This window comes from Rhodotorula paludigena (genome assembly GCF_050403205.1).
Source record: "Rhodotorula paludigena JCM10292 DNA, Rt_paludigena_JCM10292v1_ctg30, whole genome shotgun sequence".
In the NCBI taxonomy this organism is placed as follows: Eukaryota; Fungi; Basidiomycota; class Microbotryomycetes; order Sporidiobolales; family Sporidiobolaceae; genus Rhodotorula; species Rhodotorula paludigena.
The window spans coordinates 37193-60583 of NW_027481428.1; the positions used below are offsets into that span (position 1 = coordinate 37193).

The window sequence follows — 23391 nt, forward strand, 5'->3', positions numbered from 1 at the left end:
CCGAACTAACTTACAAGCCCAACCGACTGCGCTCCCTCCAGCTCTCTGCCCCGACGCCCGTCGCCTGAGCAGCGAGGGACCCAAACGCTGTACTTGCGACCTTGCCGAGCAAGCCCGCGGCGCCCGGGGCTGGCGCCGTGCCCGCCACAGTCGGCGCGCCCTCGCCCTTGCTCGTCGATCTAGGCGAAGGCGGCGCGATGCGAATGGGCATCGCAGCCGCTGTCGCGGCGGCGGCGGAGGAAGGCGCCGCGCCGACCGAGAGCGAGAGGCTTGACTCGCTCGTCGCGCTCGAGGTCGAGAGGAGGCCTTCTTGCGCCTGCGCGGCCGAGAGGATCGGGACGGGCGGGACGGGCGGGGGCGGGGAGAGCGAGTCGCGCAGTCGCGAGGAGGAGGCTTTGGCGCGCAGCTGTGCGGCAGAGGGGCGGCGCGAGACGGAGCGCGAGAGAGACGAGGACGGGTCCGAGGTGAGCGACGTAGACGAGGGCAGCGCGCCGTCCTCTTCGAGCTGCTGCCGCAGAGCCTCCATCGCGTTTGTCGCGCTCGGCGTCCCGACGGGTGAAGCGGCGACCGAGAGCGACAGTGCGGAGCTGTCGCCGCCCGTCGAGGCGGGCGCAACGACCACGGGTACGCGCACGGGTTCGGCGGAGAGCGCGAGGCCGGCGCTCGTGACGACGCGGTGATGCGGATTGGGCCGGATCGTGCCGTCGTGCGCGAGGAAGGTCGAGCGGATGGACGAATCAGACAGGCCGCGCGGGCGTAGCTGCCGTTCTAGGAGCGTAGGCTCTTCGGCCGATGGTCCGTCTGCGGTGGTCCGCGAGGCTGGAGGAGCGTGAGGCAGCGAGTCAAGCACGGCGTTGGTGGTAGAAGACATGGGCGGGCGGTAAGACGAGGCAAGAAGACGGCCGAAGGGAATGTAGGAGACGGCAGCGGCAAGGCGGCCGGCCGGTGCTGCCGAATGCTCTGGCGCAGCAGCACCGAGCGCGATGCCCGAGCGCGATGTCGTGGCGCCCGCAAAGATGGACGACAAGTCGCGCTTAACCTGCGAGGGGCGAGGACGAGCGGCGGCCGGAGCAGCAGCTGCCGTGTTGCGCGGCGACGCTTGCTCGCTCGACGGCAGCTCCGCCTGGCGCACTTGCCCGCTGCCAAATTCGACATTGACGGTCGCGGTACTGACAGTGCTCGACCCGCCGCGCTTGCCCGGCGGTGGCCGGAGCTGCGCCGAACTCGCGCGGTGCGACAGGACGGGATCGTCTCCTGCCACGGCGCCAAAGAGCCTCGATAAGGGTGCGAGGAGCCCGCCAGATGTTCCGGAGGCGCTCTTCGCCTCGGCGGCGTCGAACGGACTGGGCACGTCGAGGTCCTTCAGCGAGTGCGCGAGCGAGGGGTCGAGCTGCACGCGGTTGACGAGCATGCGCAGGCGAGACGCCTCGAACAGGAGGTCGCGCAAGAGCTTGACGAGCGAGACAAAGTCTCGCCGTGTCACGAGCGACGAGTCGCCTGTTGTGCTGGGCGACGGAGCCCGTGCCTGTGCGGACCGCTCGAGCTCGACGACACGACGGAAACGGTCGCGCACGAGCTCGATGTCCGAGACCTGTAGGGCACGCACGTCAGAAGGTAAGCGGGAACCGGTCGAAGAGGGGGCACGCACGAGATCTCGCAGGTTGGCTTGCGCCGTATGCCTCACATCCCCAGGCAAATTCTGTTTCCGCAGCCGCTTCTCCTGGCTCGCAACGTCCGCCGCCTGTACCCTCACGAGCAGCCTCGCAACATGCTCAATCAGCTGCCCGAGCGCCGCCGTGCGCTGCTCAAGCTGCCTCGCCGCCGCCGACACGCCCAGCTGCTGCTGCTGCTCGTGCGACGAAGACGTCTCCGAATCAGCATGCGGCGAAGCGACGCTGCTGATTGCAAAGCTGGCGGGCGACCCGCCGGTCCCACTGCGCGCAGAGTGCGACCGCGGCGTGCCGAACTCTGCTGGGTCTGCCGGCTCGCGCACGACTGGGGGCGGGCGGGGCGTCGCGGGAGGCGTGGTCTGCGTGCTTGCGTCCGTCGTCGTAGGTATCGCGCGGTCGGACGAGCGGGAGCGGCGGGCGCGCGAAGGTCCTGCTGACGGGACATCCTGCATGGGCGAGGCGAGTCCGAACGCGCTCGACCCGCCCGAGACCGAGTGCGCGAGGATGCCGCCTTGCGACGAGCGCCGGCGATGCGTCGAAGAGGGTGGCGGCTGCCGCGTGAAAGGCGAGACGGGCCGGCTCTCGTCCTCCGGGACTTGCGGGAAGACGGACGGGCCGAGAGAGAGAGAGAGCGGACGGTGGTGACGCCGCGGACGCGAAGAGACAGACGCGGAGTCCTGGTCCTCGCTGGCGTTGCTAAAGATCGAAGCTGGGCGATGCGGGAAGTAGTCGAGCCGGGGCGAGTTGGGCGCGCTGCCTGGCTTGCCAGCCTGAATGGGCGGAAACTAAATACTCGTTGCTCGACATAGGCTCAAGAATGGACGCACCGACTGCAGCTGAACTGTGACATCCATGCTCATCGCCCGGCGGCTGTGGCCCCTCGTAGCAAGCGGGCCCCTCCCTCCAATCGCGCCCGTACTCGAATGCGAAACGGGCGGCGGACGCTTCAGGATCCCCACCTTGCGCGTCGGGCCGTAGGGATCCTCGCTGCCGTACGAGCTTTGGCTGAACGTGCGCGAGAGGTCGGCGCCGCCTGCGCTCGCGCTGCGCGTCGAGGCGGAGGGGTGCCACGAGGGGTGGACGGACGTATCGGCGGTCAAGTCGGGCGAGAGCGGGAGCTTGCCGAGGTCAAAGTCGGAGAGAGGTTGCGAGGCAGACGGCGAGACGACCGAGTCGGACGTCGCGACCTGGTTCGAGAAGGTCGACGCTGCAGACTCCCTTCGACGCGGCACGTCCGCGTTCGCGAGCTCGGAATCGTCCTCGTACTCATCCTCTTCGGGAAGCGTCTCGTGCGCGACAGCCGTGCCATGCAGCTCCTCACGCTCGCGCGACGCCTCAAGCAGGCCCTGGAGCTCCATGCTCTCGCTGCGAAGGAGCTGGTTCTCCGACACGAGCGTCTCGACGACCTTGAGCAGCTCCTTGGCCTCTGCATTCTCGCGCGCCTCGTCCGCGTCGGGGCCCGCTGGAGACATGGCGTCGGGCCGGCCTGCGCGCGCCTTGGCGAGCGCGTCGAGGCTGCGCCGCGCGCGCAGGACCTTGTCCTGGCGGATCTCCTCGAGATCGTGCGTCGCCTTGCCGAGGCGCTCCTCGAGGTCGCGCGAGCGCTCGACGAGCTTGCGCGCCTGGCGCTCGGCGCCGTCGGCGCGGCGGCGCTCGCTCGCGAGCTCCTGCAGCGTGTCGTCGTGCACGCGCTGGAGCTCCTTGAGCTGCACAGTGGCGATGGCGAGCTTGCCCGAGTCGGACGAGAGGCGCGAGATGGTCTTGCGGTCCTCTTCGAGCGAGACGAGGAGCGCGCGATTCGAAGAGTCGGCTTGCTCGAGGTTGCCGACGGCCTCCTCGAGGCGCTGCGTCACAGTAAGTCAGTGATATCAGCCTCGCTCACTCTGTGAAAGGGTAAGGACGGAGCTGAACCGCCATTCTGCGCCAGACGCACCCGTTGCAGCTGCACCCCTTCCTTGACAGACGCGCTCAGGCGGTCGAGCAGCTTCTGATTCGCCCTGTCGCTCGCCTCGAGTCTCTGCTGCAGCGCCGTCTTCTCCTGCAGGAGCGTCTGGCCGATCTCTGCCGCCAATCGGAGATCCGCCTCGAGCGACGAGGGCGAGGGGCCGGCACGGGACGGCGAGGCCGAGGGCGAGACGGCGGCGAGGCGGTCGTGCGAGCGGCGCTGGATCGAGCGCACGAGAGTCGCATAGTCCTGCGTCGGCGAGACTGCGACGGAGGGAGCGGAAGCATGCGGAGTCGGCGAAGCGGGAGGAGACGACGACGGCGGCGACGACGAGAAGGCGGGAGACGCGTGCACGCCCGGTGCGGGCGCCATCTCGCGAGTGCAGCAGTCCGCGCTGCTTTACAGAGCTCTGCAGCAGTCAAGGGAGGAGCGAGCAAAGAGTTTGGTCAAGACGACCCGCACGCGCCGCGACCCGTCGTTGGCATCCTCGTGGGCCCGCGGGCGTGCAAATTCCAAGCAGAGGCGCGTCAGATGCCCCTCTGCGTGTTCCGCCCTGTCTTCTCTACGCTGCTCGCGTGTGCCGCCCAAAAGCATGCGACATCGAGTGAAACGCGGACAGGATTTGACGATGCTTCCGCGCAGAACATGACCGAGCGTCGACACCTCTCCCCGGCATTCGGCGTTCTCAGAACAGTGCGAGGAAAGATGCGTAATGTACATGCGGGTCGTCGTCACTCCCGCAGTCTACTGCTCCGCAACGGCATCCTTGACGTGCTCGGCCTGCTGCTCCAGCTTGCGCGCCTTGTTGAACGTCTTGCCAAACTCTTCGACGTGGTCGCGCAGGAGGTTGGCCTCGTACGGGTGCTCGGCGGTCGGGAAAATGAGGAGGCGCTCGAGGCGCTTGTCTCGCAGGCGGTTCTTGGGAAGCATGCCCGACACGGCTCGTCGGATGATCTGCGGTGCGCCAGAGCAGGTCAGCAGGGTGATACGGCGTGTACAACTTCGTCTACTGCCAGCGCACATGCTCGCCAGGCAAGCGACGCATAGCAGAGCGAGAGAGAGTGTGAGAGCCGGAGCGCACCTCTTCGGGATTCCGCTCGAGCATGACCTTGAACGGGATCTCCTTCAACCCGCCGGGGAACTGGGTGTGGTGGCGGTAGATCTTCTGGTCGGCCTTGCGGCCCGTCACGGCGACCTTTGCCGCGTTCTTGACGACGACATAGTCGCCGCAGTCGTCTGTTCCCGGCCCGAGATCAGCTCGGCGGATGTGGAGGGACAGCTGGGAAGCGAGACGCACTAGCTTGATCGTAGATGGGCTTGTGCTTGCCCATGAGGACGATGGCTATCCGGGTTGCGAGTCGCCCGAGCACCTGGCCCTCTGCATCGACTCCTCGCCATGCGCGGGCGTACGCGAGAGCGGTCTGTGGGGCGTTTTCGACGCTGATCAGCACGATGCACGAGAGGCCCAGGTCTGTCCAGCGGTGTAGGAGGTTGCAGCGGGCCGGACTGATGAAGTCGAGGAGAAGTTGGCGGGAGGCGACGAAGGGGCGAGCGGGGGCGGGAGCAAGGGCCGTACGTTTCCTACGCTCGAAGTGGGAGTCAGGCGCGGCATCCTCGCGGTCTCTGGCGGGTGCGAGCGGTGCGGCGACGGCGAGAGCGTTGGCCGGTTCGCGGCTCTCGCTGCGACTCTCCGCGCACCCGCCATGGCCTCGAGCCTCGACCGGTCCGTACGCACAGCGACGAGCGCACCGAGCTTGCACTGACCGGGACCGGACCACCCGCAGGCAGATCGAGCAGCTCAAGAACTGGTGCGTCCCCTCCTCGCCTCGTCTCCCTCGAAGACGCCCCGCTCACACGACCTGCACTTGCACAACGACAGCCAGCCCATCTCCGAACAGCAGGTCAAGGAGCTCTGCCTTAAGGCCCGCGAAATCCTCGTCGAGGAGGCAAACATCCAGTGGATCGACTCGCCCGTCACGGCGCGTTCTCTCGTCCTTGTCCTCGAGCCGGGGCCAGCTGCTGACGCTCACTGGCACACAAGTAGATCTGCGGCGACATCCATGGCCAGTTCTGGGACCTCCTCGAGCTCTTTCGCGTGGGCGGGCAATGCCCCGACACCAACTATCTGTTCCTCGGTGTGTCTGCATTCGCTCCCGCCCAGCAGACGCAGAGAAGCTGGTAGCTCGAGGCTGAAGCGATTTCCGATCGCACAGGCGATTACGTCGACCGTGGCTTCTACTCGGTCGAGACGTTCCTCCTTCTCCTCGCGCTCAAGGTGCGGTACCCGGACCGCATGACGCTCATCCGGGGCAACCACGAGTCGCGCCAGATCACGCAGGTGTACGGCTTCTACGACGAGTGCATGAAGAAGTACGGGAGCGCGAGCGTGTGGCGCTACTGCTGCGAGGTCTTCGACTACATGAGCCTCGGAGCCGTCGTTGACGGACGCGTCTTCTGCGTCCACGGTGGACTGAGCCCGAATGTCAACAGTCTGGATCAGGTGCGTCTGCAGTGCAGTGGAGAGTCACGATGTCGGCATGTTTCTTCGAGGCGCAGGCCACATAGCCGCTCTCCCGAACCTCCGCTGACGCGACTTCGCGTCTTCGCGCAGATCCGGTTGATTGACCGAAAACAAGAGGTCCCGCACGATGGCGCCATGTGCGACCTGCTGTGGTCCGATCCAGACGGTGAGCTGCGGCACAGCCTTACCTTGTGGCTCGTCGCCGTCTGCGATTTTCGGCTCCGGCATTCAGCTGCTGATGGTTCGTCTCATGCGCACAGACATCGAGGGCTGGGGTCTCTCACCGCGCGGTGCAGGCTACCTCTTTGGCGCCGACGTGGTCAAGCAGTTCGTGCACGCCAACAACCTCGACCTGATTGCGCGCGCGCACCAGCTCGTCATGGAGGGGCACAAGCTCATGTTTGACGAAAAGATCGTCACCGTGTGGAGCGCACCCAATTACTGCTACCGGTGCGTTTCCGCCGCTTTCGGCTTGCCCTGCAGACGGCACTCATGCTCCGATGGCGTTTGCCGACTGACTCACGCGTGCTTGGCGGTGACAGGTGCGGTAATGTCGCGTCCATCCTCGAGCTCGACGAGAACCTCAATTCAAACTACCAGACCTTTGACGCCGCAACTCAGGTGCGCCGGTTTGATCGTGTTCGAGCCAGAGTCGCGAGGATTCCGCTGACGCATTGCTCTGGTGGACGTTGTTCACCCGCCAACAGCAAGACGCACGAGGGATCCCCGCCAAGAGCACCTCACTGCAGTACTTCCTGTGATGGCCGCCTCCAGTCGCCCCGGCCTCCCTGTACATCCTTCTCCTTCCCGGCCTCGCGCCACCTCGCCCACTCCAGCTGTTCGACTCTGCGTGTTGTATGCTCTCATAGCAAGCAGTGTGCCCCGTTGTACTGCCGATACCCTGATCTCATCTGCTGGCAGCCTCGGCGAGTTCCGCTGAGTGATGAGAGCGTCCGCCAGGGAGGCCTCGGAAGACCTCGCTCGTTTGGCTGGCTCGACCCACGCACTGCAGAGAGTATGACAGCGTCTTCCACGCGCCGCAACAGGTGCAGTCGCCGAGTCCGAGGATAGCGCGCTCGTCTCTCTTGCTCGTCCCAACTGCGCCGCGATGGACTCGCAGCCTGCAGCGCCGCGCGCGCACCCCTTGCGGCCGTACTCGGTCTCTCCCTCGCTCGACGACTGGACCGCCGCGCCTCCCGGCGGCCCCGCCGGCCTCGGCGCCTCCCCCACCGCGTCGTCGTCGTCGTCCGCCTCGGCCGCGACGACGTCGATCCCGCCGAGCCTGCGCATCCCGCCCTCGGTCAACCGCTACGAGTCGGCGACGGTCGACCTCGACCCGCTCGGCGGCGCAGGCGCGGGCGCGGGGGCGACACTCGCGACGCAGGCGGGCGGCATGCTGCGCGCGTTTGTCACGAGCTCGCTGCTGAGCTTCACGGGCGTCGCGATGGTGCAGCCGTTCGAGGTGGGCAAGACGCTCGCGCAGGTGCAGTGGGTCCCGAAGGAGGGCGTCGAGCCGTTCTTGGGGCACCCCGACCTCGCGGGAGAGGTCGACGAGGAGTCGGTCGAGGTGCGTGCTGCTTCCCTTGCTCTTACCCTGCACTGTATCTGTCACGACGCTGACTTGCCCGCCGCAGATCGAGGACGAGGGCGAAGCAGAGGCGTACTTCGAGGACTTGCGCGAGGCGGCTCCTCCCGCCTTCAAGCCGCCGACGCAGCTCCCGCCACGACCGGTCTCGCCGTCCGGATACCTGCAGCGCACGGGAGTCGAGGATGAGGCGCTCGGGACCAAGCCGGAGTGGGTCATGCCCATCGTCGTGCAGGGCGGCGTGTGGGACATGATCAAGGCGGTCGGGCGGTGGAAGGGCGAGGGATGGGCCAGTCTCTGGAAGGGTGCGTCGACTTCTTGTGTCGTAGCAGGTGCGGAGAACTGACGGACGGACGCGCGCAGGCCAACTCACGACGTGCATCCTCGACTCGCTCACCACGACGATCCAACCCTTCTTCCTCTCGGCTCTTACCCTCACTCTCATGCCCAACTCTTCCTTCTCCGCTCTTCCGCTCATCTACTCACCCAAGCCGGGCCCGCTCCTCCTCTTTACGACCGTCTCGCACACCCTCGCGACGCTCGCTCTCTCGCCGCTCGACCTTGTCAGGACACGCCTCATCGTCCAGTCCGCGCAGCCGCAGCACCGCAAGTACAAGGGTCCCCTGCATGCGCTGCGGACAATCCTCGAGGAGGAAGGCGGGCTGTGGACGACCTACTTCCACCCGAACCTGTTCTTCCCCGCGCTCCTCGAGGGCGTCGTCCGCCCGCTCCTCCACCTCTCCACCCCGCTCATCATCTCGCGCTACCTGCGCATCGAGCCCTCTGCCTCGCCCATCATCTTTGGTCTCGCCGAACTCGTCCTCGGCACCGCCGGCCTACTCCTCACCATCCCGATCGAGACGGTGCGCAAGCGCCTCCAGATCCAGTCGCGCGCCGCCTTTGTCCGCGCCGGGCGCGCAGGCGGCGTCGGGCGTGCGTGGCGCACCTGCGTCGAGACGCGCCCGGCGCCGTACGCTGGCATCGTCGAGGCCGTGTACCGCATCCTGACCGAGGAGACGGGCAAGATCCCGCGGCGGTCGCGCCGCGGCTTGCGGCGACGGAGCTCGGCTGCCCCCACGACGCCGGGGACGCCGTTCGCGCCGCCGGGTGGCCCGGACGACGACAAGGAGGACTTGGCGACGGCGGGGTTGGGCGCGAGCGGCGGGCTCAGGCAGCTCTACCGCGGGTTCAGCATGGGCGTCGGCGCCAATATCGTCGTGTTCCTGCTCGGGCTCGTCGCCGGTGGAGACGAGTCGTCCGGGTGGGCCGAGATGTGAGCCGTGCTGGTTTCGGTCCGTGTAACACTTCCTCCCTCGTCACTTCGTTCGCCTTTCGCCGTCTGCTATTGTCGCACCTTAGGCTGTCAATCACCACATACGTTGTTGCTGCCATCTCTGAGCTCGAGCTGGGTGCTCCTGCTGCTGTCGACGAGCTAGGGACGCCGTCCCACCTCGAGCGATGTCCCTCCTCGGCGCGCAGCCTTCGACGCTGCGAGCCGCGCTTCCACCTCGCTCTCTTCCCTCTTTCGCACTCTTGCCTCAGCACACTCGACGAAAAGGTGCGTACGTTGTAGCGCTGTTCGGGGCGAGTCTACTCACTCTCGTTGCCCTGCAGCGCAGCTCCCGTGCTTCGCGTCCTTCCTCCCGCCTCTTCTTCTCCTCGCCCGACTCGATGCTCCCCTCCGCCTTCTTCGGTCTGCTCTGCGCCCTCGGCGTGCTCGTCACGGCGGCAGGTGCGTAAAGACCCACTCCGACGCCCTTTCGAGCGCAGACGGCTGACCCTTGCGGCTCTTGCTCCTCGTCTTTGGTATCCCTTTCTCTCACAATCGGCCTGACCCGCAACGCGAACTCTCCGCTTCTTGCTCCGACATGATTGACCGCGACGCTCGACTTACCAGGCCTTGGAGGAGACGTCGTCGGGTCGTCTCGCATCGACCAGACTGCCGAGACCGAACGTGCGGCATCCTACTGCCACCTTATTGACAGAGACACGCACTGACGCCGCTCCGCCTCGCAATCGTCCGCCTCGCACTCGTCCGCCTCGCCTACTGACGACGCACCTCGATCCTTCCTTTCCGTGCACTGCTCCCATGTCGACGCCGTCCCTTTCAGAGATCACGCAGAAGGAGATCTGCCTCGTCGAGCTCTACAAGGCCGAGGGTGAGTCCGCCCCGACTGCATGACACGTCGGCCTGCACGCGATGAGCAGGAACAGGTCGATGTGAATCCAGGGGAGTCTCAGCTGACTACGCGTGCACCCTCATGCAGAGGTCAGCCAGCTCAACTACCAGCGCGAGACGCTCGTCAAGGACGAGTTCGCGCGCAGCGTCTACCTTACGGACGGGTACAAGAAGGACGAGACTGGCGAGGAGTACTACTACAAGGTGCGATCCACTAGCACACAGGCGAGATAGTCATGCGCGCGAGTCTGACGCGATCTTTCTCGACACAGTCGTACTGCTACAAGGATTTCAAGTACTCGCAGCACAAGGAGAAGAGTGCGTCTCGGGATTGTCACACACATTGATCCGCTCCGCTCGTCACTGACGTCCATCCCCGGCGCCACGTGCAGCCTTCGGCGACTCGAATGCCGCATCGATCGTCGACGGCGGCATCGGCCGCGCGATGAAGTCGACCAACATTGCGAGCAACGGGATCGACGCCGACGACGGCACGCTCAAGAAGCTCTCCGAGGGCGAGTCGTTCGGCAACTCGAACCTCGGCAAGAACTACTAGGTGCATACGCCTGTTTGCTCCGTCTCTGCGGAGTGTCGAGGTGCCGTTTCCTCCCGCGGCGTCTCGAACCATCCTCCTCCCCTCGGTCTCTTGTTCGTCTTTCCCGCGTCTTCGTTCTCACAGAAGTCTTCTCGTCGTCGTCGTAGACACTTGCATCGCTTTGGCCCGCCTTCTGCTCGCTATAGCTTCCTGATTCTGTGCTCCATCGCCAACGGCCTTCTCAACTCGCTCTTCTCGTGCTGCGCGCTGCTGGGGGGCTCCTCGCTCGTCGCAGGCAAGCGTTCTGCTGTAAAGAGCTTGTATCAGTGCTGCTGCTGTCCGCAGGACGCCCCGTCGCTCTGTGCCACCTAGCGAGCCGTTGGCGCTCGACCCTCTCTCGCTTTCGTCCCAACGCTCTCGCCTCCCCGAACTCGCGGGTCTACGGCTCTTGGCGGACACGCGGCCCTGAGCTTGCGGGCAAGCGGGACGAACGACCCGCGCGCAACGGCCGCCCACCCTCTCTCTCCCTCCTTCTCCTTCGTCGACCCTTCTCCGCCTCGACTCGGCCCTCTCCCTCTCTCGCAGTCGCAAGCGCCACAAAGACTCGAGACTCACTTCCGCTCGCTTGCACGCACGCTCCCTCCCAGTCTCGCTCGGCATGCTCCTCTCGAGTCTCGTCTCGGCCTGCGCCCTTCTCGGCGCTGGCTCCCTCTCGCTCGCTCTCGCCTCTCCCGACCCTGGTATCGCGCTCGACTCTGGCCGCACCGCCGAGCTCGACAAGCGCTCGCCCGAACCCTTCGCCGACCTCGAGGAGCGCGGCGGACACGGCGACCACCCCCGCAAGGGCAAGCACCGCGGCGGCAAGGACCGTCACAAGGACGTCGACATCGACATCGAGATCGACATCGGGATCGACCGCTTCGGCGACGACACGCGCGACGGCTGCCCGCGCCGCTACCACCGCTGTGCGTACCCTTCGCTCCCCTCTCCTTCCGTCCGTCTCGCCCCGGAGCTAACGATGCTTCGAGCGCTGTAGACCGCGGCCGCTGCTACCCGAACAAGGGCCACGGCGGGTGCTGGCGTGGCTACCGTCGCGACCGTGCGTTTCCTTCGCTCGCGCGACCTTCCTAACTGCAGCCCGACTGACCTCCTTCGCGCCTCACTGCAGGTCGCGGCATCTGCCGCAGGGTTCGCGTCGACATCGACATTGACATCGACATCAACGTGGACGGGCATGGGCGCAAGGGCGGCAGGTGGCTCGGCAACATCAAGCCTGGACGCTGCCCGCACGACTGGCAGCCCAACGGCGCGCCTCGTTCTCGCTCGCTTTCACGCAACCTGAGCCTGACCGTGAGATCGCACGCTCGCAGGCTCAGGCAACGATGGCTGGTCCTTCGACTCTTACGGTCACGGTCCTCCTTCGTGGGCGCCTGCCGGCTGGGCCTACTTCGGGCGCTCGTACGGCTGGGCGCCTGTCCGCGGGTGGATGCCGAAGGGTGGCTGGCGGCCGAGCGACGTCTTCATCCGCATCTGGATCCGCATCACGTGGTGGGGTGCGTCTCTCGCGAGAGCTCCTCGCTCTCGCTCATTTCCGCTCGTCCCGAACCACGCTCGAGACGAGACTGACTCGCCTTCGTCGCGACCCGCAGTCCCGCCGCGCGAGTGGTGCCACTACTGGTTCGGCCGCTGGCCCGGCTCGTGGAAGGTTCCCTCGCACTGGAACTGGCACCCCAAGTCTGGCGGCGGTGGCGGCGAACACAGGGCCTAGAGGATGGTGCGCCCATCTCGTGCACTCTGCGGACCATCGCGAGGCTGATCGATGCGTACAAGTCCTGGTGGCGCAGCCTCTCCGCGTCCTCGCTCCGGTCTCGCTCGCCTCTTGTCTCCTCTCCCCCTTCGCCTCGCCGTCTTCCATTCTGTGACCCATCCGTTATGCCGTGCCCCTCTGTGTCGCTCGTCGCTGGGCCGGATCCACCGAGCTAACCCGTCCGTGCTTCCGTCTGCCCCTTGTAGCTGAGTAGTCCGCCGTCGCGAGGGTGAACCCGCCTGCAACGGCTGCCTCATCCTCGCGCTCACGCTTCGGAGCACGGTGACCTGATTTTCAGTGCGCCTAGCGAGCGAACGGCACGAACTGCTCGAGTGGCGGTGAGGCAGAGAGGCGAAGCCAGCCGAGTGGTCGAGGGGGCTGAGCCGTGCAGCGCACTGGGAAGCAGAAAACCGAGCAGAGGTAGCAGGAGAGCTCAGCAGAGCACGTGTACGCTTCAGGTGTTCGTGTTCGACCGCGTCGGAGCGAAGACGAGGCGTGAACAAGCGGGTTGAGCGATGAGGACGAGGAGAAGAGCGGTCGTCATGCGGAGAGCCGAAAGCGCACTGACACAGCGTACTGCAGCAGTGCAGCTTACACCTGCTCAAGGCTTTGCCCGAACAGTCGAAACGGTCCGCTGTGGTCGAGGTCAACCTTCGGGACTGCTCCTCTCGCTCCGTCGACCCGCTACTTTCGCTGCCGAGCTCGTAACGGGATCGTGATGGACTTTGACGACATCTTCAAGGTCCGTGCGAGCTGCCCTGACCTCCCACTGAGCCCCGCTGACCACGCTCACAACCCCCACCACAGCGCCCTCCTTTGCCCAAGGCCGGCGCAGGCCAGAAGCGCAAGCTCGAAGCGCCGACACTCGACCCTGAGTCGTACAAGTCCGCACGCCTCGACGCGCCTAATGGAGCGGACGCACCGTCGGCGGGAGCTGCCGCGAAGGGCAAAGGCCGCGCTGTCTCGATTCAGGACGGCTCGGACGACGAGGATGACGGTGCCGCAGGAGCACGAGGAGAGTTCGCGCCGGGGCAGGACGCCGACTACTTTGCCGAGGAGGACGAGGACGGGCGGTTCTTGTGCGTGCTTCCGCATCTCCCCCTCACGCTGCGAGGCTGACCTGCTGCGGTTCTTTCGCAGCGGCGGAGGGCTGAGCAGCGTGCAGAAGCAGGTGCTGAACATCATGGACCGCGACGACGGCGAGCAGCAGCTCCCCGGCGAGGACTTGACGCCTCAGAGCGTACGCAAGCAGCTCCTCGCGCTCGAAAAGGCCGTCAATAAGAACCGCGACTTGCGCACGCGGTTCCCGACTGACCCGGAGAAGTGCGTGATCTCGCCTGTGCGTGGAAGTACCGAACTCACCGAAGGATTGTGCAGGTTCGTCGACTCGGAGTTCGACCTCCTGGAAGCGATCCGCGGCCTCTTCCTCCTCTCGACTGCAGCAGCCATGACGTACCCGCTCCTTCTCGAGAACTCGACGCCAAACACGCTCGCCGACCTCCTTTCGCACGAGAACCTCGACGTGCCGATCGCTGTGGTCGAGGTGCTGGAGGAATGGCTCGACCCGGAAGACCTCGAGGACGAGGACGAGGACGGCGACGAAGACGCGGCGGAGAAGAAGCGCGCGGCGATGAAGGCGCTGCTGGATGGCCTTGTCGAGGCAGGTGTGACGGACCTGGTGGTGGCGCAGCTTACTCGGCTGAACGAGGAGGACGAGGGCGAGCGAAACGGCGTCTTCCACACTCTCGGTGCGTCTCTGACCTCTCAGGACCGATGAATGGCTTGCACTGACGTCCTGTGCAGGACTCATCGAGAACCTCGTTTCTCTCACGCCTCAACTCGCCGCACCCTTCCTCTCTTCGAAGAACTCGTTCCTGCAATTCCTCGTCGACCGCCTCGCCGAGGACAAGAAGCCCGTGGAGTACGAGCAAAATCGCTTCTACGCCGCCGAGATGCTCGCGCTCGTGCTCAGCTTGCCGCCCGAGGTTGTCGATGGGGTCAACGAGGCGAGTTACCGCGTCGGCAAGGACGGCTGGATGGACCAGCTTCTCAAGGTCCTGTCGGTACGTGCAGCCACGATGACTTCGAGCGCGCTGCGCATGCTGACCCGCGGACTGCACCATGCAGGTCTACCGCAAGCGTGACCCCGTAAGCGGCGACGAGACCGAATACATGGAGAACGTCTTCGACGCTCTCTGCTCGGCGCTGTCCTCGCCGTCGCCCGCACCCACAGCCCCCGACGCGCCGATCGTTCACCCGGTCAAGGCCGCCTTCCTCGACTCGGAGGGCATCGAGCTGCTCGTGCTGATGCTCAAGGCCAAGAACTTGTCGCGTTCACGCGCGATCAAGGCGCTCGATCATGCGCTTCAAGGACGGGAGGGTGCTCAGCTGTGCGAGCGCTTTGTCGAGGCGCTCGGGCTGAAGACCCTCTTTAGCGTCTTCATGGGGCGGGTGCGTGCTTTTATGGGCTCACCTGATCTTGTCACGGAACGGCGATTAATGAGCGTACCTTCGTGATCTACAGGGCGAAGGCGACAAGAAGAAAAAGAAGGCCGCGACAGCCCTCACCCACGAAGACACGGAACACCTTCTCTCGATCCTTTCCTCCCTCTTCACCTCGCTTCCGTCCGACACGCCCTTGCGCACGCGCCTTCTCGCCAAGTTTGTCGAAGGCGACTACGAAAAGGTCGACCGGCTGTGCGAGATCCGAGAGGAGCTCGAGAGCCGGATCGCCAAGGGCGTCGACCCTGCCCTCGCGCAAGAGATGGACGAGGACGAGCTGTACCTCGAAAAGCTCGCGAACGGGTTGTTTGCGCTCCAGCTCGCAGACTATGTCGCTGCTTGGGTGTGCATGGAGGACGATGGGGTGCGCCTTCTCCGCCTCCAACCTGCTCGTCCGCTTGCTGACTCGCGTTTGCTCGCAGGCCCGCGACCATATGAAGATGCTCCTCTCGCGCCGAGGAAAATCTCTGCGCGACGTCGTCGCCGTGCTCGACGAGTACCGCGCCAACATCGGTGTCGACGAGGACCTGCCGGAGGACGCGCCGCCGACCGAGGGTGAGGAGCGGCGGGCGATCCTCGAGCAGCTCGGGCAGTACCTCGACAGCGTGGCGTAGATGCGTGCAACGCAGCATTCTGTGCGCAAGAATGGCTTTGCGTCGAGGGGGAAGCGAGCCAGTTGGAGCCGAGGGGCGACGAGGCGATGAAGTTCTCGCCGTTGCTGTTCGCCGACTTCCTCCAAGCGGCTCTTGCACCTGTCTCGCGGTTGATTCAGGGCAGACGCACACAGTGCAGCTTGCGACGCTGCTCCTCTCGCTCTCGTACGCCGTTTGCGCAGCTTCCCCCACCTCCCCGCACCGCCTCGTCTGCCGACTTCGCCTCGCTTCTTCGCTACTACTCGCAGAAGATGCCCTGGATCTACGCCGTGCCCGTCGGACTGGGTATCGTCGCTGCCGCAGCAGTCGCCGTCATCCTGCTCGAGGTCGTGCCCGCCGTCCTCGACGACCTCGATCGAGAGCGGACGAACCGGAGGAGAAGGCGCGAGCTCATTCCCGTCGCTCCTGTGGCGGCCCAGGCTAGCTCCTCGAGCGCCCAAGTGCACGAAGGCGGCTTCAGCTACGCCGTCAGGAAGAGGAGGGCGCGGCGGCACATCATGGACCAGACTGCCCGCTTCGACGGCGACGACGAGCGGGTGCGCTCCTCGCTCCCTCTCTTGCGCACGCGTCCTGCACAGCAAGCTAATGCCTTCGTCGAGCAGGACCGCTACCAGCTTTATCCAGTCTCCCAGGAGTCGCACCACGTCCTCGGCGAGTCGAGCTCCGTCGTCCCGTCCGACTTCGAGCTCGGCGGCGATGCAAGCGACGACGACGTTCCATTGGCGAGACTCTCGCCGACGCGCAAGACATTTTCGATTGTCGATGGAGACGAGACGCCCAAGGTGGGAGAGCAAACGCGCTCGGCTGGCTCGTCGACCGAATCGAGCCCGTCGACTGCAGGGACCGAGCCGCTCATTCCGGCGCCGTCCAGCCCGGGACCCGTCTCCGCTTCGAGCAAGACGAATAGTCTGGAGCCGACCGGAGTGCAGGTCGACGCGCAGGACCCATTCTCCGACGCGACAGCTTCCAGCTCAACTCTCTTCGCCTCATCGTCGCCCGACTCGTCGCCGTCTCCACCGCAAAACGAGTCGCGGGACGTGATCCCCTCCGTGGCCTCCTCCTCGCTTGCGAACGAGTCGATCGGCGGCTGGATCTTGCAGAGCCCGACCTTGTCGTCGACTTCATCGGTTCGCAGCGCGGGCGCAAGCAGCACGCTGAGCGAGGACGAGGATGGGTGGGCTAAGCTTAGCGATGTCGAAGACGAGTGGAGCAAGGTGCGCTCGCCACGGGGCCAGGCGACTGGGCGAGGCCTGGCGATGTACTAAGAAGGTTTCTCTCTGGGCTGTCTTATCGTTGTTGTCTATCTTTCTTGCAATCGGTTTTCTTCTCTCTTCACCCGGTTGAGCAGTCCATTGTTCAGTTACAGCGTTATACGTAAGAGTCTGACGAGCAGGGAAGATCTACATTCCGAGTTGGCGCGCCATCCGCCTTCCCACAGGCGCATTGTACTTTCCGTACCTCTGAGCGCTCGAGCCAGTCGTCCTGCCGAGCTCGCGCGCATTCGGCTCATGGCCGCCGCCGCCGCTGCCGCCGACCTCGTGCTCCAAGGCCCTGCGCCTCCCGCCTCCGCGCTCGTCGAACCCGCTGAAGCCTGAGGGACCCTGCCGGTCGACGAACTGTGGCGAGCCGCGCGAGCCAGGCAGACCGCGCCCTGCCGAGGTGCTGCTGCTGACCATCGTCCGGCTGGCGCCGCCTGGCTTGGAAACCATTGTGCGGCCTGAAGCGTAGCCTGCTCTGCTGACGACCTGCCGTGTCGGGACGCGGAAGGCCGCGCTGCGTCGATCGTCGTCGCTCGAGTGCTCGGGCTCGGAGAAGTCGATCGCGAGCGGGCGGCGGGACGACGAAGCGGACGAGGGCGAAGGCGCGAAGGCCGCCTCACTCGCGTACGGGTAGCGTCCAGCCGCAGTAGACGACGGAGCAGGCGCAAAACTGGACGAGCTATGGTGGTCGACGCGGAAGGCGGCTTCCGAATCGGTGCGGTCGTCCTCGGTTGCAGAGGGCGATAGGTCCGAAATTGAGTAGTCCGACTCGGGCGGACGGGTGCGACTGAACGACTCGTTGCGACGAATCGTGGTGTTCGGAGGCGCTGCACGCGCGGGGGGAGGAGACGGCGAGCGCTCGTGTCTGCCGCTTGCCCCGGAGGAACGGGAAGGGAAGCCGCGAGAACCGTTGGATTGGCGTGTACGGTGTTGAGATGACACAGGAGGCGGCGCCGAGCGGTTTACGCTGCCAACGTACGCCTGCCTGTCGCGCTTGTCGGGCTTGGATCGGTGCGCAAAATCGCCCTCGTCGCTCGAATAGCCGGCGCTCGAGGGCGGTGGCGGAGCGCGGGGAGGCAGCGAGACCTGCTGCTGCGGATAACCAGCGGGCTTGATAGGCTGAGGGCGTAGTGGCGAGCTGTGCAAACCGATGCTGCCGTAAGGAAGGCCGGGCGAGACGGGTGAAGGTATCGGCGGAACGGCCACACGATGACCCTCGGCGCCGTAGAGCTGCTGATTCGGGGCAGGACGAGTGCCGGTGGCAGGGCACGAGGCCTGCGACAGTGCGTCGCGAGGAGGGCCACCGTGTCGATGGTGCAGGCGATCCTCGACCTCGTGAACGACATGCTTGACCTCGCCTTCGACCTCGTGCAGAACGTGCTCGATCTCGTCGACGGCTTTGTGCACGACTTTGCCCAGCCCGTGACGCTCTTTCGCGAGCGATGGGAATGAAGGAGGCGCTGCAACGGCAGGACTGGCGGGCACGGAACTGAAACCTCGCCGGAACTGTTCGTCGCGCGCCTGGCGGATTTCGGTTGGCGAGATGGTCGTGGAGTTGTCTGATCGTAGAATGGTCAGCACCGTTGAGACCGGAGAATTCGCAGAGCGACGCACAGGCTGCATTCAGTTTCGCCAAGCGGTGCACCGGTAGGTCGCCTTCCGACTCACTACGAACGCTGCCCCTTGACGAGGGGCGACCCTGTGCGTCGGAAGCGTCGGTGTCGCTACTGGCAGGCGTGATCGGTCGCCTTCGCGGCGGCGCGGCGGCAGGCTGGTCCTCCGAATCGCTCGCTGCGACAGGTGCTCTGAGAGTTGGTGGGCGAGATGAGCGTACCGAGTCCTCGTCGAGCGGCTTCTGCCGTCGAGATCCACGTCGGCCTTCGAGGTCCGTCTCAACCCCAGATGGCCGGCGCGAGGAAGACTGCCGTCGCTGCCGTTCCTGCATTGCGCGCTCCTGCTCCTCCTCGCTGTCCGAAGTTGCGCGACGGCGTCGGCCACGCTGTTCGGAGGGATGGGCATGAGGCTCCCGGCTCGTTGAGTCGTCCATCGCAAGCCTCGAGCCATGCGTGGCAGAGGTGGCGGGACTGGAAACCGACATGGCCCGGCGACGAGGCGGAGGCGGCGCTGCAGCGGAAGAGTCCCTTTCCGAGAATTCTGACGGCGACCCGACGTTCGAGGAGCCGTGATGCCGATGGCGCGACGAACGAACTTGCTGCGGGTCGGGCTCGTCGCGACGAGGCGGCGGACGAGCCTTGCAGTCACCGCCGGAAGCAGAAGATGTCGGCGAAATTGCACGACGCCCAGACGAGCGCATCGCAGCATCTGCGTGCTGCTGTGCCTCAGCTGGCGGCGCCGCGCGTCGAGTCTTCTCCTCGCGAGCCTGGCGCTCCGCCTCTTCGGCAGCGCGCCTTGCCTTGTCCTCCTCCGCGCGCTTCTTGCGCTTGCGCTCCTCCTTCTCGCGCCGACGCTCTTCCTCTTCCTCTTCCTCGGCGGCAGTCTGCGCCGCTTGTCGCTCGGCTTCGTCTCGCGCGGCGCGACGAGCAGCGCGCTTCTCGCGCCGCTTTGCGCGCTCGGCTTTGCGCGCTGCACGAGCGACGTCGTCGTCGTCCTCTGCAGGCTGAGCATCGTCTTGACCGCTCATAGCTGCGGTCCTTGCGGCGATGAAACCGTGGACGCTCTTGAAGAGACCGCCGATGACATCCTTGGCGGTCGGCTTGGGCGGGGGCGCAGTCGGCGGCTGCTGCACTTTATCGGGATCAAATCCCACCTCGCGCGGCTCGCTGCGATGCGAGCGCCGGCTCGAGCGGCTATTTGAGTCGGACCGCCTCTTGGCGTCGAGGAGCGTGGTTTCGCCACCTGCCGGGATGTCGAGGTCCTTGTTCCGCCGGTCGCCGCGCACGACGGTCGAGTCGCGAGGATCGATCGATTCGTCCGAGCTGTTGGCGTCGCGGTGAGAGTTGCGACTGACAGAGCGCCATTGTGGCGCGTAGTCCTCTTCGTGAGCTGCTGCTTCGGCTTCGGGCCGAGAAGAGCGCATGGTCGAGCGGCCGCGTCGCTCGCTCGTGCTCGGTGGCACTGCGGTGATCTTGCTGCGCGGTGGCGATGAGCGGGAACGACGAGCGTCGCGCGCAGGGGACGGCGAGCGCAACGGAGACCGTCCGCGCGCAGAGCGAGATACCTTGGTGTCGTGATCCTGTCGAAGCGAGCGGCTCGACCTCGATGATCGCAGCCTCTGCTGAGGTGGAGGCGAGAGCGAGCGGGACGGCGAGGGTCGTGACGGCGGAGATGGAGAGCGCGACGGAGAGCGGTGTCGTCGCTCGAAGTCCTGCACACCCTGCTTGACATGCTTTGCCTCGTCTCTGACAACGTCCCGAGCCCGGTGATGGTGGCGAGGCGGCGAGTCGGCTCGCTCTGCCTCATCGACTGATGTGACGGGCGAGCGCGCTCGCGATGCCCTACGCGCTCGCGACGAAGTCCGCTTCTCCGGCGTCGGCGAGTGGGAAGCATTCCGCGCCTCCTTGACGGAAGCTCGTACGCGACCGCGTTCCCGCGGCTCTTCCTCGTGGACCGGCTTCGCTCGGCGAGACGAGCGCGAAGGAGGCTCAGCAGGTGAAGGGGAGCGATCCTGCCGCTCGAGCTTCGTCGGCGGTGGTGAAGGCGACTCGGGAGAGGGCGAGCGCGCCCTGCGTGCCGAGCGCGACGAGCGCTTCATCGGCGGTGGAGACGGCGACGGCGAAGGGCTAGGTGCACTCGCCCGGGTGGACGAGCGTCCGATAGGCTTCGACTTGACGATCGGGTAGGCCGGTTTCAACAGATCGACTTGGTCGCCTCCGGCGGTGCTGTGTTCGTCATCGGACGGTACGGCACGGCGAGTCAAACGCGAGCTGCGTGAGCTGCGCGAGGCTGTCGCGGCAGACGGCTTGGCCTCATCCTCGCTCGCCGCCTTCTTCGCCCGCTTGGAGCGCGACGGCGCAGCGGGCTTGGAGATCTCGCTCGTCTCGAAAGGAGGCTCGACACCCTCCTCGTCCGAGTCAGGTGCCGCTGCCGGCCGGTCGAAGCGAGGTCGGTCGTCGCTTTCGGGCGGAGGAGCAGGAGACGTGACCTGCCCGGCCGTCGCAAGCGCCTCGGGCGTGCTGTACGGGTCATCGCCTTCGGGAGGCGGGTCGTTCTCGTCGCCCTCGCGGGAGTAGGAGATGGAGCGGTCGGTGTAGGCGTGCTACGTAGGGTGAGACGGTCAGCTATGTCGGAGCGGGACAAGTGCTGACTGCGCACCCAGGTTGCAACGTGCGAGTCTTCCTGATAGACGTAAAGTGAGAGGTGTAGTTTCTGCACGCAAAGAATACTTAAATCGATGACAATCGCAGGGAAACGGTGCGTTCGTACCGAGTCGCCCACACTCCGCGCCCAGTTCTTCGTCACGAGCGCGTACATGCCGTCCGATTCGCGCTCATGCACGACATCGAAGACGTACGACCCCTCGGGGAAGTTCTGGCGCAAGTAACGCAGGACGCCCTCGCGCTGGACGTCCGTCTTGAGCGTGTCAGGCAACTGGTCGCGTGCTGGATCGACGTCGTGCGCGAAGGGCAGGCCGGCAGCGATTGGTGGTGGACGGCCTGCGCCGAACTTGACGTGCAGATGGGTTGGCGCCATCGGGTCGGCCGTGCTGTGTTGGAGCATAACAGGGTCAATACGCGGATCGAGCAGCGAAGTTGGGAGAGCGGGTACGCACTGGTTGCTCGTGCAGCTTCGCGGTGCCCTGTGGATAGCTGGGCCACTTCGACTTTGGCGAGCAGAGAGACGAGCAGACCATACGCAAGGACGTCGAGGAACGCAAGCATGGCAAGTCCGCGGGAGAGGTCCCTGCGCGGACAGGAGCAAATGGCCCCTTGCAAGCGCGCCATGGCGGCACTGAGAACACCTCTGGTAGCTTCGAGGCTGCAGTACTGCAGCATTCAGCACGGCGTGTGTAAGCAGGTGAGCGAGAACCGCTGGTCGCGAGCGAGTGTGGAGCACTGGACGAGCGGCGTGGTGCAAGCGAGGCACGCCGTACTTCTCTATGGTTGCACTTGCTGTAGTGTCTGTCGATGAGTCTACTCTAGAGTCCTTGCGGCGGGTCGTCACTGCGCTCGGGATCTCGAAAGCGGACGAGGCGCTCGAGCTCCTTTAGATACGCATCCTCCGAGTGCGGGTCCAGCTCGCGCACAGCGGTGGCGAGGTTGTAGACGTACTCCTGCAGAGTAGGAACGAGGTGAGCGGGGCCCAGACTGAGGCGGGAGACTGACACACCTTGTTCGGTCCGGAAGGCCCCACGGTCGTCGCAATGAGCTGGGCGAGCTCTTCCATCGGCATACCGCCGCCGAAACTCGGGTTGTGCGTCTCGCCAACGTAGCACTTGACCTGCTTGGGCGAACATTCGGGTGTGAACTCTGCAGACTCGACGAAAGCGAAGCAAGGGAAGAACGCACATCTCGCTCGACGATGAACTCGTTTCCCTGGTCGTCCACGTTGTACACGTCAAGGGACACGAGCGAGTAGCCATCTTTCTCCCGGTGGTCAAGGTAGGCCCAGATCTCGTCGCCGGGCGGGCCTGAGGGGATATAGTAGATCCGGCCCCAGACATGGTGCGAGCCGAGCGGGTCGTTGGTGCGATGCCCTTCCCAATCCTGCTCCTTGACCAGCGTTACAACTGCAGTCGAGGACAGGTGCGCGTACATGGTCAACAACGCAGTGCTGCGGTCCTCTCGAGCCTTGACTGGCTACGGCGCACCTCGCCCTGGCTTCTCCGGCGTGCCGCGGTGGTCGTGTGACTTCTGAGCGAACCGCCGAACGAAGCCTTTGATATAGCCAGGCTTGCTGTCGAGGTTGAAAGGCGGAGCCTGTAGAGAGCTGAAGGTCAACTCGACCCATCCGGCCCTGAGCTAAATCGCTCCGACGCTGCTCCGACAGACTCACCTTCCAGATCAGACTGCCGTAGCCAAAGACGGCGCTCATGCTGCGCTATGTTCGGGTCAGCATCACGCAACCGCATGCGTCGGGGAGAGCCCCGCTGAGCATGACAGCTCACGCTAGCCGATAGGCACTCTTGTCCGGACTCGTACTCAGCCTGCCGAAGGAGTCGCGTGCCGGCAAGGCGCCGATGGACGACCCCTGGAAGTCGGAGCGATGAAGACGCGACTCGGCCCCGCAGGCGTAGAGCAGTGCAGCAAGTACGGTGGGCACGCGCAGCTGTACGTGTACAGTTGATTCAGGCCTCTGAGAGGCGCACGCAGATGATACGCGGCAGCGCCCGCACAGCTCAGGACATCAAGGATGGTCTTACGGAAACCACCTCGTCTGGCGCGGCGCGCGCGACTTCGCCCCTTTTTCGCGCCCCAGCAAGTAAAGCCGGAGGGGCCAGGCGTAGTACCAGCTTGTAGCACTAGGTCTACCAAGCACGCACAGTGAATCCGAGCGCTTCCGGTCGGCGCGTTGCAAGGCGAGCGAGACGCGACTCCGCACCAGGGCTGGCGGGGGCTCTCCTGCATGCGGGCACAGACGGAACGGGCCCGAATTCACTGTGCGTGCTCGACTGGACTAGTGCTACAAGTTGGCACGCGCCCTGTATCCTCTGGCTGCACTTGTTGAGGCGCGAAAAAGGTGCTGTGCCGCGCGCGCTCCGCCAGACGAGGTGGGTTCCGTAATCCTCGTCGAGCCCCAAGTGCGACTCGCCGTTTGACGACTCGCAGGTCTGCTGTG

General features: G+C 65.5%; 10 protein-coding genes across 10 annotated transcripts; 6 read left to right on the forward strand and 4 right to left on the reverse strand.

The window, feature by feature from the left end:
• Window positions 1–10: 10 nt before the first annotated feature.
• Window positions 11–3987, reverse strand: JCM10292_005912 (uncharacterized protein; the record flags this gene model as incomplete). The annotated part of the gene is made up of 4 exons (XM_076649960.1): window positions 11–1591; window positions 1649–2440; window positions 2498–3514; window positions 3604–3987. The coding sequence occupies 4 exons, from the start codon at window positions 3985–3987 to the stop codon at window positions 11–13; spliced, it is 3774 nt and encodes a 1257-aa protein (XP_076504424.1).
• Window positions 3988–4359: 372 nt separating this feature from the next.
• Window positions 4360–5227, reverse strand: MRPL23 (mitochondrial 54S ribosomal protein uL13m MRPL23; the record flags this gene model as incomplete). The annotated part of the gene is made up of 4 exons (XM_076649961.1): window positions 4360–4569; window positions 4697–4851; window positions 4913–5036; window positions 5192–5227. 4 exons carry the CDS (start codon window positions 5225–5227, stop codon window positions 4360–4362), a joined length of 525 nt encoding a protein of 174 aa, XP_076504425.1.
• A 91-nt stretch (window positions 5228–5318) lies between these two features.
• Window positions 5319–6897, forward strand: PPH3 (phosphoprotein phosphatase PP4 catalytic subunit PPH3; the record flags this gene model as incomplete). The annotated part of the gene is made up of 9 exons (XM_076649962.1): window positions 5319–5338; window positions 5400–5423; window positions 5495–5594; window positions 5660–5750; window positions 5829–6115; window positions 6227–6302; window positions 6397–6586; window positions 6679–6757; window positions 6844–6897. 9 exons carry the CDS (start codon window positions 5319–5321, stop codon window positions 6895–6897), a joined length of 921 nt encoding a protein of 306 aa, XP_076504426.1.
• Window positions 6898–7244: 347 nt separating this feature from the next.
• Window positions 7245–8998, forward strand: JCM10292_005915 (uncharacterized protein; the record flags this gene model as incomplete). The annotated part of the gene is made up of 3 exons (XM_076649963.1): window positions 7245–7703; window positions 7771–8026; window positions 8085–8998. The coding sequence occupies 3 exons, from the start codon at window positions 7245–7247 to the stop codon at window positions 8996–8998; spliced, it is 1629 nt and encodes a 542-aa protein (XP_076504427.1).
• Window positions 8999–9810: 812 nt separating this feature from the next.
• JCM10292_005916 (uncharacterized protein) lies at window positions 9811–10456 on the forward strand (the record flags this gene model as incomplete). Its single annotated transcript, XM_076649964.1, has 4 exons — window positions 9811–9880; window positions 9989–10104; window positions 10173–10218; window positions 10293–10456. 4 exons carry the CDS (start codon window positions 9811–9813, stop codon window positions 10454–10456), a joined length of 396 nt encoding a protein of 131 aa, XP_076504428.1.
• A 637-nt stretch (window positions 10457–11093) lies between these two features.
• JCM10292_005917 (uncharacterized protein) lies at window positions 11094–12203 on the forward strand (the record flags this gene model as incomplete). Its single annotated transcript, XM_076649965.1, has 5 exons — window positions 11094–11400; window positions 11472–11534; window positions 11604–11750; window positions 11806–11988; window positions 12085–12203. The coding sequence occupies 5 exons, from the start codon at window positions 11094–11096 to the stop codon at window positions 12201–12203; spliced, it is 819 nt and encodes a 272-aa protein (XP_076504429.1).
• A 757-nt stretch (window positions 12204–12960) lies between these two features.
• JCM10292_005918 (beta-catenin-like protein 1) lies at window positions 12961–15358 on the forward strand (the record flags this gene model as incomplete). The annotated part of the gene is made up of 8 exons (XM_076649966.1): window positions 12961–12984; window positions 13050–13321; window positions 13383–13565; window positions 13620–13990; window positions 14046–14305; window positions 14370–14693; window positions 14767–15108; window positions 15167–15358. The coding sequence occupies 8 exons, from the start codon at window positions 12961–12963 to the stop codon at window positions 15356–15358; spliced, it is 1968 nt and encodes a 655-aa protein (XP_076504430.1).
• A 290-nt stretch (window positions 15359–15648) lies between these two features.
• JCM10292_005919 (uncharacterized protein) lies at window positions 15649–16662 on the forward strand (the record flags this gene model as incomplete). The annotated part of the gene is made up of 1 exon (XM_076649967.1): window positions 15649–16662. One exon carries the CDS (start codon window positions 15649–15651, stop codon window positions 16660–16662), a length of 1014 nt encoding a protein of 337 aa, XP_076504431.1.
• Window positions 16663–16797: 135 nt separating this feature from the next.
• Window positions 16798–21333, reverse strand: JCM10292_005920 (uncharacterized protein; the record flags this gene model as incomplete). The annotated part of the gene is made up of 5 exons (XM_076649968.1): window positions 16798–17443; window positions 17636–18215; window positions 18325–20872; window positions 20929–20982; window positions 21040–21333. 5 exons carry the CDS (start codon window positions 21331–21333, stop codon window positions 16798–16800), a joined length of 4122 nt encoding a protein of 1373 aa, XP_076504432.1.
• A 418-nt stretch (window positions 21334–21751) lies between these two features.
• On the reverse strand, window positions 21752–22647 carry GCG1 (gamma-glutamylcyclotransferase; the record flags this gene model as incomplete). The annotated part of the gene is made up of 5 exons (XM_076649969.1): window positions 21752–21886; window positions 21943–22053; window positions 22122–22342; window positions 22424–22532; window positions 22609–22647. The coding sequence occupies 5 exons, from the start codon at window positions 22645–22647 to the stop codon at window positions 21752–21754; spliced, it is 615 nt and encodes a 204-aa protein (XP_076504433.1).
• Window positions 22648–23391: the final 744 nt, after the last annotated feature.